Below are 15604 nucleotides of genomic sequence, written 5' to 3' on the forward strand. Positions count from 1 at the left end.
CAAATATCTGTAATAATGGTTTTTATTAACAATAACATTCATTTACATGAAGACACTTGTCGTGTTAATGATGTCTCACAAAATAATTAGGAAACGGGTAATTATCAATATCAGTTTTATTTCTATAAATCTCTGAAGGAGTTCACATTTTCAAGTGATCACAACATTCCTGGGAAATCACATTCGTTCCATCACTGGTGGTGAGCTATTTTTTTTTTTAGAACAGCCCGGCAGCCTATTATTCCCTGGGGGCTACTCGGTGCCCCCGGGCAATATTTATTGTTGGTGACCCCTGAATGAATTCATACATTCATGAGGTGCGTCCCATTACTTTTGCTCATGTGGCAGTGTACAGTTTTCAAGTGTTTCTGGTCATTTTCAAGACGCAGGAGGGACTCGCTTGGAAACGACGCTGCGGATCAATTTTATTTTGCCAATCTAATTTCTTCTTCTCAATCGAAGAAATCACATTCAATATGTCTCTGGTTGGTTTTTATGTCTGTCATGGCGTGATCATATTTAGGATCTCCCTTGCGGTCCCTCGTTTTTAAATGATCTTTTACGTCAATAATACTTTCACTTTAAAAGGGATTGCACCCCACCCCCCACCCTTGTTACTGCCTTTTACTCATATCAAGAAAAAGCCACTTTTGAGATGCACCCGAAGACATACTTGCACTCTCTTCTGCTCACTGACGCACTTTATATTCCGAGTGAAACTCATAATCCTCTATGGATACACTTGTACAAAATGGCTGGTGAAATGACTGCTTTGATGATGACGATGATGCAAGCACATGTGATTTTTCGAATGTTTTTTGATTTGTTGGAATTTTAAATAATGATTAAAAAAAAAAAAAAATCTATGCTGTCCCACGCTTTTGGAAACATCAGCTTTACAGATGCCAGGCTGTCGTGTGTTGCGGTAAAGCCACGTCACAATGTCACGTGGTGGTCTCATTCACAGTGAAGGTCACTACAGCCACCAAGTGCGTTTATTTAAGGAGAGGCATTTACAGTATTGACTGTCCCAGAGTTCTCACATTGTCCCATTATTTTGTGGTAAAGAATCTAAATGTGTTTTCATCATTTTCATATACAACTATTTTAATGATATATACATACTGTGTATATATAAACGTAAACTGTTTATTATTTCAAATAAAGTTGATTTTTGTTTTAGAAAATGAGCCATTTTATTGTATCATTATAAAGTTTTTTGTTTTTTTTAAAGTAATGTTTTCAATTATTTAAATGTATAAATAATGATAAAAATAATTTTGCTTAATTATATCGATTTTTTTCTTTTTTTTAATATTTTGCTAACTTTTGGTATGGACAGCGTACTTGCCAATTGATTGGGTCATGGCACCTACAGTGGATATAAAAAGTCTACACACCCCTGTTCAAATTCCAGCTTTTTGCGATATTAAAGAATGGAACCAAAATAAAATGATTACGTCAAGGGGGAATAAGAATAAACAACTGAAGTAATGTGGTCGCGCAAGTGTCAGGGAAGGCCTAGTAGAACAGCTGAACTTTATTGAGGGTTGATCAGAGGCACTTCAAATGATGGCAAGTGTACGCTAACTTCACTTTCACACGAGTGATTATTCCAAACGCATCCACAAACCCCGCTTTGTGAGGGTGTGCGCACTTGTGCAACCTCATCACAGTTTTTTACTCTTTCTTACTTTGAGTCGTACAAGTTATAGGTCACATTAATGGTGGGAAATTTATATTTCTCTTTTTTTTTTTTCTTTTTTTTTTTTTTTTTTAAATTCATATTACAAAAACCTGGCATTCCAACAGGGTAACGTGTGTTTCATCTGTTAAACATATTCAACCAGTCTTACTATTTGACTGTAAAACCTGTTTAAAATGAGTAACCGGGGCCCAAATGGTAACGGTTTATTTACATGAGATGTAAACATTCAACTCTGCACGTCAACGTTACGTGTGGTTCAAAAGGCAAACGAACCTGACTGGTATATAAAAGCGCACATGTAAACTCTCCGCATCGTAGCGTGAACGCACACAAGGAAGGTAGTTTGTCCGTCACCTTACTCGATGTATTGTTTTCTGTCATTATCGTAAAGTAACACTTTGCTTACTAATTGTTTGGAAAAAAAGCCCTGCGAGGTTTTGGCACACACGTGAAGCAGTTTTAGCTGCAAATATGCTTTGAAATAAGATAAAATATCGGATGAATTGGCTAAAAGATGCTGGTCATTGTACCCTGCTTGGACCGCTCACAGTTTGGCAATACGTACATCCAGCTGCCCTGCCTTCACATTGTGTCACTAAAATGTGGTGGTTTTTTTTTTTTTTTTTTTTTTGCTTGAGAAAGAATGAAGTGATGGATAAAAGACTTCAATTAGTCCCACTGGATGCCGAGGAGCTCGCAGCTGGCGTCCCACAGACGCCGGGCGGTCTCCTCGCTCCTCCCCTGGGGGGCCACGAAGGCGGGGGTGCAGTCGCTGCAATGTGAGAAGAAAGAAAAAAAAAAAAAAGACCATTGGCACGTTTTCACCCAAAAATGTAATCAGGATTCTTTTTAAGAAGCAATTCAGAATTTCTTTCTTTTCATGTGTAAAAATTAAAATATTTTTATTTTCGACAGTATTTACAGTATATTATTATTCGTTTTTATTTCAGTTAATTTTTTTTTTTTTTTTAATTGAAACAGGAGGGGGAAAAAAAATTACAAAATTTGAATTGTAGTTATTTTAGCTTACTGAGTCGATAATTACAATTATTGAATTTTGCAGGGATGTATAAAACATCAATTACAATATACGCAATTACAATACATATTTTATATGTAGTGTTTTTTTATAATTACATTCTTGGCAAATATAATTATTTTAATGTCATTGTAATTTAATCACAAACGGATGGATGGATGGAATAATGAGCAATTATTTTAACCAAATGATTTTTATTTTTGAACAGATACAGTATGTAAAACTTTGAATTCAAGCTCACGGTCCTCAGTATTCTAATTTAGTATTATTTATTCAAAAATATTTTTAGGAATGGAAAAAAAACCCTTGAAATATTTACATTTCATATCATTTTGATAATTATGTAATATTTGTACAAACATTTTATTTTAAATGTATAATTGACATTGCCCAAAAAAATATATACACACATATACTGTATGTACACACACTCATAAATATGTATGTATGGATATTTATAAAATAATATAATAAATAATAATGTAATTGTGATTTAAAACCAGATGTCCTCACCCCTTATTCTAGCACTTTACTGTGGTGTGCGATATTTTTAGGAGGGAGGTGGGCGGGAGGAGATGAAGTTCTTGTTGTTGTTGTTGTTGTTGTTGTTGTACCTGAAGTGTTTCCCCGAGATGGAGTGCAGCTCCTCGGCCACGGCGCAGTAGATGCTGGTCTGGGCGCCCTCGCGCGGCGTCTTCAGGAAGACGGACAGGACGCTGAAGACGATCATCATCAGGGTGGAGTGACGCGTCAGGTCCGAGTTCACCGTGCCGGGGTGGACCGAGTTCACCGTCACGTTGCTGCCTGAAAGAATTGTCGCGCGGGTAAACGTCACTCACGTTTTTTTTCCTGATGGTTAAAAAAAATCAAAAAAGAGAAGTCGTCATCATACTTAATGGTTGTTTAGGGAGTAGTTTATTTGTCTTAAGTGGATGATTTCTTGAGAGGGTGGCGTTTATTTGTCTTGATTTGATGATTGCTTTAGGAAAGCCTCGATCTGTCCCAAGTTGGTTATTTGAGGGAGGTGTTTATTTTCTAAGGATCTCATTGTTTGAGGGAGCTGTTTTGTTTCTTCATTCCCATTAATTTGTCTTAAATTGATGATAGCTTGAAGGGAGACCGTAATCTATAAGATGATGATTACCTGCAGGGGTATTTGTCTATCTATTTGTCTGAAGTTGATTATTTGAGGGAAACGTTTGTTTCTTCATTTCCAAAACTATATTTGAGGGCTGCATAATCTGTCTTAAATAGATTGTGTGTAGGAGGCATTTACTTAAGTTGACGATTACTTGCAGAGGCGTTTTAAGTTGCTCTATTGGTCTGGAGTTGATTATTTGAAGGAGGCGTTTTGTTTACCCCAGTAGCTGATTATTTGGGGGACCTGTTGGTATATGTTGCTGATTATTGGATGGTGGTGTTTGTTTCTTCATTTCCAAAGCTATGATTGTTTGAGGGCTGCGTTAATTTGTCTTAAATTGATGATTACTTGCAGAGGCGTTTAAAGCGGAAGTCAACGCAAACATATTTTTTTCAAGAATATGTTCTATGCAAGCCCACTAGTTGAAACGGGGCATTCTGATAAATATTGCGTTTGTGGAATAAGTGTTAATCCACTCGTTTTTAGCCATCTCTGGGGGCGGCCATTTTGTCACTTCTGTCGACTGAAAATGACATCACAACTGCTCACAACGACCAATCATGGCTCAGATTGAGAAAAGAGGTCAGCCGTGATTGGTCGTTGTGAGCAGTTGTGATGTCATTTTCAGTCGACAGAAGACAAAATGGCCGCCCCCGGAGATGGCTAAAAACGAGTGCATTTTGCTTATTACTTATATTCCACAAACGCAAAATTAATCAGAATGCCGTATTTCAACTAGTGGGCCTGCTGGGAACATATTCTTGAAAAAAATATGTTTGGGTTGACTTCCGCTTTAAGTTGATTAATTCTTAAGGGAAGCCTCTTATTTGTCCGGAGTTGATTATTAGACGGAGCCGTTTGTTTGCTCAGATGATTTTTTTTTTTTTTGGAGTGAGGCAGGTCAAATAAAAAGGATTTTTCCTTTTTATTTATTAACCCGCCTCACTTGCCATTTTGCCTCAAAAGCCATTTTGCACCTTTAAGACGTCTCGCCAGCTCTCGAGCAAAGAGCACGTTGGCCAGCTTGCTCTGACAGTACGCCAGTCCGCTGTTGTAGCTTCCCTGGCTGTGCAGGTCGTGGAAACGAATCCACCCGAAGTTGTGCGCCAGCGACGAGACCACCACGATGCGTGCCGGAGCGCTGCGCTCCAGCAGGCCCACCAGCAGTGACGTCAACAGGAAGTGACCTTGAAAAGGCGGGAAATGAACAACCGGGATCGTGCGGTGACGCTCGCAGTCCGAATCTTACCTAAGTGATTGACGCCGATGTGCATCTCGAAGCCGTCGTTGGTTTTGGTGTAGGGACACATCATCACCCCCGCATTGTTGATGAGGACGTGAAGATGAGTGAAGTCTGAAGAATAATGACAAAGATCAGTCAAGGAACAACTAAAGGAGAGTTGATAGAATTTTTACCTCGAAGGAATTGTTGCGCGAAGGATCGTATGGAGCAAGTGTCGGCCAAGTCCAGCTCACGAACCTCCACCTGTGCTTCAGGGTACGCAGCCCGGATGCTAGCCGCCGCCCCCTCGCCTTTGTCCACGTCCCGGCACGCCATTACCACCCGAGCTCCTGACATCAAAATGATAGAAAACGTTTTCAGCTCTGCAGCGTGGCATAAAAAAAAAACAGATGGGTGCATGGATTGTTTTGGGGAGGTTCATCCCTTCAAGTTGCCTCTTAAACAGGTAAAACGCACACTCTGTCGGGTTTAGGTCTGAAGATTAACTTGGCAAGTCAATAGCCTTTTACTTATTGACCCCCCCAATATTTCAATTTTAATTCAACAGAGATTTTTTTTTTTTTCAGGGTATGTCCATATATTTTTATTTTTTTAAATCAAATTACTATAATATGTATTACAATAAACAATCAGCTTTATCATACATAAATATTTTGGTCATATAGGCTACGTTTAATCTAAAACAAAGGCAAATGAACCATGAAAAATGTAAATGTTGGACCCTGAATTAATTACAAATAAAAAAAAGACTCAATTTAGTTTACACAAGAAATTAAGAAGTAAATTTTCCTTAATAAAATAAGTTAAAAAAAAATTTTTTTAAAGTAACCTCGAGTGGCCAGGTCCAGGGCGGTCTCCTTCCCGATGCCGGTGTTGGCCCCAGTGATGAGGACAGTCTTCCCGTCCAGACGAGCAGACGACAAGCACACGCCTCCTGCCGCATATCTTCTGTGGAAAACATTCATACGGTATAGTATCCAATTGATAACCCTCTTGACAAATTGTCAATATGCTATTGTCAATATGCTACAGTAAAATTATCCTATATTTTGTTAGATATGACTAAGGTAGCTAGCCAGCTAGCGTGTCAATGCTTCAGGGATCCTGGAGGTGGCGCTCCTCAAATGAAATAATTTGAAGGTGTAGTATTTCATTTGGTTTGAATTTTAATTAATCAATGAATCAAATGTGCAGCACGGCAAGTGGTTAGTACGTCCGCTTAACAGTTTTGACGTTGCAGTTTCGAATCTAGGTTCTGACCTTCAGTTGTATTGCGAAAAAAAAAAAAAGACTTTATGCTATGTAAAAGTATGAGGGTGACATTAAAAATTCACACAATAAAATTACAAAGAAAATTATAAAACGTTAGAGAAAATGAAAAACGTACGAAAGTCTTCAAGTTATGAGAACAAAAGTTGTAACTCTTTAATGTAAAATTATTACTTTATTATATGGAGAAATATTCAAGAAACAGTACAAATATTGGGCCGGCCAACACTGAAAATGTAACAACTGTAAAACTACGTTGTTTCCCATGTAAAATTATGCCATCATATTTCGACTTTTTTTTTTTTATGTAAAATATGATCGGCTTAATTATTCACGCGCACGGCGTGGTAGACGTCAGGAGGTATGAGCACGCCATGGAGCGCGGCAGGCTAGTGACCAATGGCGCAGCTGTTCACGCACAAACACGTGACGTTCCCCCCCACACGCAGCTTCCTGATTGGCCCGCACCGTGCCTCCCCCGTTATAGTCGATCTAATTGATTCTGAATCGGGAACCAAATTCGTGTGAAATTGCGAATTAAACACAACGTTAAATTAGGATTCCTTTTGTCACGTCGTGGATATCCCTCGCCATGCTAATGCTAATATATGTCAACCAAGCGTTAAACGTGCTGTCACACGACTCCACGTCAAAGCGTCAAAAGATGGCTTCTTACCGTATGTGAGGGGCGAATAAAACCACCAGCAACGTCACCGCGGCAAGGCCGGCGAGAAGAAAGAAGAGCCACATCGCTGGAGCACGGAGGGATGCTGTCGTGGGTGGTTGTTAGCACAACAGCTGATGTGGAGGAGGAAAAAAAAAAAAAAAAAGCTTAAGGATAGCATCATGGGATGTGTAGTTCTTGCAGCTTGGAACTGAATAATGGGGAAAATCTCATCTAATCTTTACGCGACCTTTCCTTAACCTTTCTTATTTTACGTCATCTGGTCAAATAGAGATGAAAAGGTGCTTCCTTTCGAACACAGGGAAGGACAGCGCTGTTTTGTTTTTTTAGACATTACTCTGAAGTACAAGCATACAGAAAACATTAATACAACATTGAACATCTACATTCAAACAGTCGTTTTTTGCTTACTGTATTTACATTTGTGAAGATAAGATTTAGCTCGGATGAGTAACAAATTTATAATAAAAATAAATCATGCCTTCTAAAACAAGATAAAGCACTTTCCCATTTTAAATTGAAGTCCCGGTAGAGCTGTCCAGTAATAAATCTACTAAAGTCCTTCCAAAAGTAGGCGCATTTGTGCGACAATGCAAGTCTGAGGCTAGTTGCTTCACTCTGTGTTGCACAATAGACTCTTCTTAAACGAAGCAGCTGCATAGCTGGTTAACTATGTGGCAAATGACAATCTAACTTCATAATTGGAACTGTGATAACATGCAAAGAGTGTCAGGTTCTAACTCACCTCTTTGTACTAGCTGCAGTGAACTCGGGTTCAGTGAAGCTTTTTGGGTCGAACAAGAAGTAGAACTTGGAAAGAAAAATATATCCAATACCGCTGAATCCTTCTCTCTCTCTCTCTGCTTTGTCTCACAAAGTTCAGAAATCAGATCATATCAATCAATTCACTCTGTCCAAACTGGCCTAAACTAGAATTTAGGCGGTGGTGTAGGGGCGGTCCCATGTGTTTGGCAAAACTTGATGTAGTGTGTTGTTTGAGCTCAAACAAGTGACTACAATAAGATTTAAATTACAAAATACAATTTACTCAAATGTCACCAGTAATATTGGGACATTAGTAGTTGGCTTGAGTATAAACAATTGATTGGGCATGAAAATCCAATGACAATACTAAATCAGGCGATCACATGAAAAAGTGCAAATTAATCAGACTGAACACATCAACAAATTAAACGCATTTAAGTAATATATACTCATCTCTTTGAGTTGAGTAAAGAACTGGGTTTAGAGTGTACCTAATGACTAATACAGTATACAGAAGTAACTGCACTGCTTAAATATGTATAGAAAATTGTAACGCTTTTCAAGGAAACGATAAGTAAAGTCATTCTAATGGACCAATTGTCTCTGAGAAATGTGCATGGTTATATGCCCGGCTAGGGGACAACTGTTGGTTTGTAAAACTTGAATCCTATTTTGTTGGATTCTTCCACTCCCAAAAGGTGTACTTTGACACCAAATTTGTATTTGTGGTGCTCCCATATCAAAGGGGAACATTGCATCAAGACTTGAAGTCAAAGGCCTATTTTGGGGGCTTAACCGCTCTACTAAAAAAACGCAAATACTGTACTGTAAACCAGGAAGCGCTTATAAAAAAATCAACATTCGCCATAAAATGGACCAAAGAATTGTAGTGAGAGAATCACAAATTTCATAATCCCACACTTACCAAACCACTTTAAAAAAAAGTACATTGGAAAAGCTACCCCCCCCCCTCCAAAAATGCATATTTATTTAGGCTCAACTGTTTGTTCTTGGCCAAGCAGCACTTTGTAGGAAACTAAAGCAAGTGCAAAGAAAACACTGCAACATATCAAACATTCAGTATTTAAAGTCCACATTATTTAAAATTAACATATGTAACATAAGACACAGTTTGAACATTAGCACTGTGGTTAAATTCAAATTCATTGCACATTAAAGTAAAATAAAGAACATACATACATCTTTGAAAACAACCCGTTCTAAAAGATGACAAATACAAAATCATAAAAATCATATTTTAAAGTAAAACTGAACTACTGTACTGTGCAGTACACTAGACTAGACAAATGAACTGTGGATTTTCTTGCATACCACTAGAGGACTCGCGCGTATCAAAAGTGTTCCAGAAACTGGGTGGCTGCAAATCATCATCATTGTTGGTAAATACTGTACGGTCATAATATGAACAGGTATAACAAGGTAAGTCCTATACCGTATTTTATTTTAACCAGGTCAATACTGTTAAACGTGTTTTTTAATCAACACAACATTCACCACTTGGTACTACATTACCCAGAAGACACCAATAATAGGTGTCCAAAATGTGCCTACATATAATAGTCATTAGTGCGCTATATTTGAGGCTAGATTAAAGTAGAACGACTTTTTCTTCTTAATCTTAAACATGCCAAACCATGAACACATACATAACATAATATTTTTTATGTTTAAAATCATTTCATGTCGTTTTCCTTTGGTTTTTAATCTGGAGGTTTTCTTGTGACACTCGATCACGAGGACCATCATGCGGAAATAATTTGTCTTGCCCACCGCTCGGTCCAACTTCTTAAATTTGGCATTCTTAATAAACCCCCCAAAAGAGGTACAATTTGGTTTTAGGTTAATTACAATGTCGTCGGAGGAATTTGAGAAGCTGCACGAAATCTATAGGTCCCTGTACGAGGAGCTAAAGCTAACGCCGGAGAGGCTGCTGAGGAGCCATGGAGGTACAAAACAAATACCGAATTGTAGAAATCTCTCGTTCAGCAATACATTTGAATGATGATATTGGCAACCTTTGCTTTTTTGTTCATCCGCAGAGGAGAAAAAGAGCCTGTTGAGGGCCTTCGACGAGAGGAAAGAGGAGGCCGAGGAAATTGTGAGCCACCCTGATTGTTTTGGAAATGTTAGCTAGTAAGCCGACATGTTTCCTTCACTTGCACAATCTAAATAGACAATGTAAAAAGAGCTGCAATACTCGATTTTTTTAAAAAGGCAAACATCAAACGTTCTAAAAATTGTATTGTGAAATTGGTGCACTGATCGCCACTCCAAGCCCCCCCACTAACGTTTTTTGGGGGAAAAAAAGGACTATTCATATTACTTTTTTTGTCTGTTTTATTTTCACGAAGTAAACAGGAAATGAGCATCGTCCAGTTCCACCATTAACAGTTTTTATCAGATATTTCATTTCGTGTTTTGCTGTATGTATTTAAAAAAAATATTGCTCTTCGTCTTCCGTCTCATCATTTGTTGTGTTTCCAATTTGGAACAAGATCTCCAAAGATGTTTGATTTTAACTCATTTTTTTACCAGCTTTTGGGATTGATTTTTTTACTACCGTGTCACATGGCAAATACAAGCTCAAGAATTCTCCCAAATGTCCAGTTTAGACCAGGGGCGGAACCAGAATGTGGCTAATGGCCATTTCCAGTCCAATATCTGGACAGGGGTTTTTGGGACTGTTTGTGTGTGTCCTGTGGTGTCAGGCGTGTCCACTCAATTTTGTATCAATTGGTGAATCTGGTAAGTATGAGGCCAGAAATGTTCCCAAAATGGCCCGCGTTGAACAAAAATATCTGACTATCAGTTCCGGGTATTGGCCCTTGGGCCTGTGTAGACTAGACATACTCATCCACCCAATTTTATGGTAGTTGGTCAAACTTGTGAGTGGCTCACCCCTAAAATTCACTTTCACTTGCAAACAGCAGGCTAACAGTGCCAAGTTCACCCTCAATTCACAATAAAAAAGAAAGTAATGATTTATGGCTTGTAATCTTCCGTATCCAACACCGCAGGAATGCTATCTAATCCTATAATTATCTCCCATTTAGAGCCTTGATCTCGCCGCGGCCACGCAAAAAAAAAAAACATAATTGTGTCCTCGTTTCACCTCAGCTACAGGGAATGGAGGAGGAGCTGCGCGACGCCCCGCCGTCCTACCGGAATTCCATGAGAACCAAGCTACGTCTGTACCAGCGCGACCTCGTCAAATTGCAGCGTGACGCCAAGAACTCAGCCCCGCCGCTGCCGGGCGGCAGTCACGGCAGCATCTATTCATCGCAAAACCAACAAAGCGTGAGTACTGCGGAGAGAACGTGGACATACTAGATTGGCGTGTTTATCTCGGTGGCCCATCGCAGTGTTTGTGATAAACATTTGGCCAGGTGTGTCAAGCTCATTTTCACTGCGGGCCACATTATAGTGATGGTTTCTCTCAAAGAGGGTCAATTACGACTGTGAAAACCATATGAACTCAGTGAGGTCGTGCTATCCGCGGAGGATAGTGACTGAGCCTTGCTGCAAATAGTGTCAATCTGAGAAATATTTTACAACCCCCCACCCAGCACCAAAGAAAGGGATTTATACAAACACTCCATTTTCACGTGAGGCTCATCAATTGTATAAGTTAGCATAGTAGCCAACATAGCACACTAGCACAAACTGACATTACACGTGGGAAAATAAATGTACGCTAGCTCTTTACCAGGGGCCAACATAATTGATGGCCGGTCGGGGGGGGTCATGGCCACCCCTTGCCTGCACTAAGGCAAGGCAGCTTTATTCATATAACACGTTTCATACGCAAGGCAACTCAATGTGCTTCACGCAAGCGAAGGCACAACACCTACAAGCAGAAAAAAACAAAATTAGCTGGCAGAAATTAGCAAAAGAATGTTCATTGACAACATTCAAACACGAACAGAAAACTATAAAAATGTTTAAAAGTAAAATAAAGAAATAAGAGTTGGTTTTTAACCTGGATTTAAACGCATTCACACTCTCTTAGTAGATAGGTGAGGAAAATCCCTTTAAACTCACCCCACACCACACGTTTTTTCACCCGGCATAATCGTTCAGAGACATCCAACAATCGGCCCTATGCCGATTGTAATCGCAAGAGTCGAAATGGCTTCCGACTGGTTATTGCCCCCCCCCCCCTTTATCCAGACACGCGTGCAGACGCAGCGGGCCTTGCTCCTGCAAGGCACCGAGTCGCTGAACAACGCCAGCCAGAGCATCGAGCGCAGTCAGCGCCTCGCCGCCGAGACGGAGCACATCGGCACCGACATCATCGAGGAGCTCGGCGGGCAACGGGAGCAGCTGGATCGGACCAGGGACCGAGTGAGTGTCTTCTAAGGGTGACTTGGGAGGGATAGTCTGCAATGTGATCTTTTCAACTGAAACAGGAGAAAAAAATGCTTGCAGTAAAATTTTGCAAAAAAAAAAAAAAAAAGAGGAAATTCAACTGTAAATAGTCAAACTCAAAACCTCTGAACTGTGAGCTGACAATTGTTTTTTGCGGCACCAACAATAGCACAAATATGCTGAGCAGGAATGTAGCAAGTGTGAATTCCAAGTTTCCGATTTGCGCTCTGCACCAAACTGACCCACTTAAAACCGCACTAAACGAAATGTGAATTTCTTTTCAGGAAAGTATAACCTTGAAAGATCGTCATGTTTTTAGGAAACGAACAACATGGAACTGTAGTCATGATATCGTATCTTAAATCTTTCTTTAAACGCAAGTGTAACGTTAATCTTTTTTTTTAGGAAATAACAATCCATAGGCAACAGTCACAGATTTAACAGTGTGGATGATTATGCTCAATTTTTTCTTTTTCTTTTTTTTTGCTGTTTAAATTCTTTTATAGTTTGTTTGTAGCATGCTACTTTTTTTCATACTGAATTGATAGTCATGCACGCATGACGCCATTCAAAACAAATGAACATGTCCGGAGTCGCTTCGTCTGCTGGCTTTCGCTGAACTGCACTGTTTGCTTCAAGATTAGCGCAGCTCCACTTTTACTCTCGTCTCTCACTCAGTATTTGTTTCCTTTTTGTTTGTAGCTGGTAAATACAGGAGAGAACCTCAGTCGCACGCGCAAAATCCTCCGCTCTATGTCTCGACGGTAAGTGTGCGCTCGAGAGTTGGATGCGGTCGAAACGGTGGAATCTCCCAAGTCGAACGCAATCCCTTTCAGAACGGATCCCTTGAATTCCTTCTCATACAGTTCCAATTTCCTAATAGGCAGTAAGGGAAATAGAATTATTAAATTATTATTAATGAATAATTATTATTATTCAATATTTCACAAATCCTACCAGGTTGTGGCAACTCATGAGCGCAACTGTAAATACAGAGAAAAGCTAAGCACTGTCAAATAAAGCCAGGACGTTCAAGACCAGTTGTGGCTCGTGCGCTCGATTTCTGACGTTCCACTGCGCGTTTCGCTGACGCAAATCATCGGCTGACGTGCTTTGCTGACCCTCTCCGTCAGGCTCATGACAAACAAGCTGCTGCTCGCTGTCATCATTCTCATGGAGCTGGCCATTCTGGGCGCTGTCGTTTACCTCAAGTTCTTTCGCCGATGAAGGCGGGGAAGGGCCTTCACTCCGGGCCTGTTTTAGGGTCCACGAAGTCCAACTTACTGAGGGTTCGGCTTTAGATGAGGATTCCTCAGCGAAGAACCACAGAATCAAATGTGCACTGTTTGATAAGACTGCTAATGCAGAGAAATGCCTCTGGAAGGAAGTTTTGGACGTCTGCGGACCTGAGGATGTTCACCGAAAGGGGTACTGGACCCGCATTCTGTTCTGTGGCAGCCTGTGTGCAATAGTCAATATAAGAACCAGAGGTGGACATTTTTGCGAAACGTTGCTGTTTGTGTCATTCATCGTCCGTCAACGGCCAGGGTACCCGTCCGTCATTTATCAGTCCGTCATTTTTCAGGACAGACTGAATTGTAATCGTCAGTTGGTCCGTCAGTCGGTCCGTCCAAAAAAAACGTCAGAAAAACGGGCGTCCGCCAGTGACGGACGGACGGATGCAGTTAATGACGACTACACTGACGGGTGAAAGCCCACTTCCGTCAGTTTAAAAAGACGTGCCGTCAGTCGTCAGTAAAACGGGCGCCTTTGATGGAACGCCCACCTCTGATCGGAACTGATAGCGGTTTCTTTTTTAACTTTGCTTTACATTGCTCAGATTACTCATGACACTCTGATCAATGTACCAAAAAGTTGCTTCATTCAATATTTCTATTCAGAACTGTCTCGTATTTTTGAAGGCCAAACAGCTTTGATCACAGTTAACGTAGGCTAATCTTCCGACCTTTCATATTTTTTTTTTTTCTAGTAAAGAAAATATTTGGGCCAATTATTTTCACTGCGATGATCTCTGTAGTTTACCCCTTTCACACTGCGCTGGTACCAGTGCCGGTTCAAAGCTAGGGCCGTCGTCTCTTGAAGCAGTCGCAACACTGGTGCCAGGCTAGCTAGCACCCGACTTGCTAGTTCAAAAAAAAAAAAGTCCCTCCTCCATTTTATGGCAAGAAGCCAGCAAGTATGATGATTTATGGAATGATTTAGCGCTGATTTGGCTATTTTCCCAAAACTGGTGTTTGGAGGCACACAGCCCAACTGAGCTGCTGAACCAACACCAGTACCCAACCGGAAATGGCTCCACCTTGCTGTGAAAGGGGTAAAAATAGCCCTCCTACATTGTTTGAAGCCTTTTTGATTCATGACAACTAAGATTTGACCTTTACTTTGAGTTATTTAATCCATTGAATGTGATTGTTTCCCTAAATAATGATTCGTCCAAGTAACTGCTTCCTTTGTCTTTTGTTGAATATTTTTTTCAAGAGTGGTTGAACCTTGCGCAACTCTTTTCCAAGTACCAGCTTCTAAAACATAAGGGGTGGTTCTCACAAAACTTTATAACAGATTAAAAAAAAAAAAATCAATTTCAAGTACCTATTTCCTGTCCTACTGATAAATATCACAGATTTTTAAAAATAGTGGTTTGAAGATTGTATCCTGTGGAAGTCCTTGGAGAACTGTTTGAAGTTCCTGCTTCCTCTTTTGTTGATAAATCGGTTTCATCTTCGGTTTGGAAAAAGGTGCTTATAAGATTGAACCAAGAGGAATTGCTTGAAAGTATTTTTTTTTTAAATTACCTGCTTCATTTGATGATGTTTATGTTAAGATTTTTAAAAGTGGTGATTCTTAGATTGAACCTTGTGGATCTTTAAACCACAAGGAAGTTCTCATCGTTTTTTGATGAATGTTTATTTTTATTTTTTTAAAGGTTTCTGATGAATGTTTTCTTTTGTTTTAAGACGGAGCATTGCTAAACTCCTTAAAAAATCTAAACTGTTAATTGTGTGCTGTCTCTTTTGGCCTTCACCCCAAAAATGGCACCCGAACGCCAATCACTTAGTTGGAAGACCAGGGAAAAAAAACATCTTTAATACAAGAACTTAACTGCTTCTCACTTTAGTTGCTTTAGTGAAATTTGAAATTGTAGCTTTTAAACCCTTTGAATTCAATTTTCCCCATCTATCGTTTATCGCCAACAAAATGGGCGTCCGTCATAGCGGATAAGACGTACTGGTCGGGCGTCACATAGGCGGAATGCCCAGCTCTCCTCACACACATGTGTTATTAGTTGTTTCGATGTAAATGAAAAAAATTAAACCATCAGGAAAATACAGTAACCACAACTGGTC

The 15604-nt window shown here is 39.8% G+C and overlaps 2 protein-coding genes across 4 annotated transcripts; one reads left to right on the forward strand and one right to left on the reverse strand.

The window, feature by feature from the left end:
• Window positions 1-981: 981 nt before the first annotated feature.
• On the reverse strand, window positions 982-7953 carry rdh12 (retinol dehydrogenase 12). 3 transcript variants are annotated; one of them, XM_086049899.1, is made up of 8 exons: window positions 7831-7953; window positions 7077-7198; window positions 5961-6076; window positions 5305-5460; window positions 5138-5242; window positions 4866-5075; window positions 3362-3551; window positions 982-2480 (listed from the first exon to the last, which is right to left on the reverse strand). In XM_086049899.1, the coding sequence occupies exons 2-8, from the start codon at window positions 7148-7150 to the stop codon at window positions 2378-2380; spliced, it is 954 nt and encodes a 317-aa protein (XP_085906025.1). In that variant the 5' UTR covers window positions 7151-7198; window positions 7831-7953; the 3' UTR covers window positions 982-2377. The 3 variants fall into 3 exon arrangements, with proteins under 3 accessions (XP_085906025.1, XP_085906023.1, XP_085906022.1); XM_086049897.1 differs by having other exon boundaries at window positions 5961-6079; window positions 7831-7951; XM_086049896.1 differs by lacking the exon at window positions 7831-7953 and having other exon boundaries at window positions 5961-6079; window positions 7077-7224.
• A 1376-nt stretch (window positions 7954-9329) lies between these two features.
• Window positions 9330-14701, forward strand: vti1b (vesicle transport through interaction with t-SNAREs 1B). Its single transcript, XM_086049900.1, has 6 exons — window positions 9330-9817; window positions 9911-9969; window positions 10989-11168; window positions 12042-12215; window positions 12942-13003; window positions 13373-14701. Exons 1-6 carry the CDS (start codon window positions 9721-9723, stop codon window positions 13464-13466), a joined length of 666 nt encoding a protein of 221 aa, XP_085906026.1. The 5' UTR covers window positions 9330-9720; the 3' UTR covers window positions 13467-14701.
• The last annotated feature ends 903 nt before the right edge of the window (window positions 14702-15604 follow it).

The sequence above is a fragment of the Filicampus tigris genome, chromosome 13, assembly GCF_054856515.1.
Source record: "Filicampus tigris isolate MCC_2025a chromosome 13, RoL_Ftig_1.0, whole genome shotgun sequence".
NCBI lineage: Eukaryota > Metazoa > Chordata > Actinopteri > Syngnathiformes > Syngnathidae > Filicampus > Filicampus tigris.

Coding starts and splice junctions, on each gene's coding strand:
- rdh12 (XM_086049897.1), bottom strand. CDS start 7,150: ATGTGGCTCTTCTTTCTTCTCGCCGGCCTTGCCGCGGTGACGTTGCTG. Junction 6,080..7,076: donor TTATTCGCCCCTCACATACG/GTAAGAAGCCAT, acceptor TGTTTTCCACAG/AAGATATGCGGCAGGAGGCG. Junction 5,461..5,960: donor CCTGGACCTGGCCACTCGAG/GTTACTTTAAAA, acceptor TTTTGATGTCAG/GAGCTCGGGTGGTAATGGCG.
- vti1b (XM_086049900.1), top strand. CDS start 9,721: ATGTCGTCGGAGGAATTTGAGAAGCTGCACGAAATCTATAGGTCCCTG. Junction 9,970..10,988: donor AAGAGGAGGCCGAGGAAATT/GTGAGCCACCCT, acceptor GTTTCACCTCAG/CTACAGGGAATGGAGGAGGA. Junction 13,004..13,372: donor CTCCGCTCTATGTCTCGACG/GTAAGTGTGCGC, acceptor CCTCTCCGTCAG/GCTCATGACAAACAAGCTGC.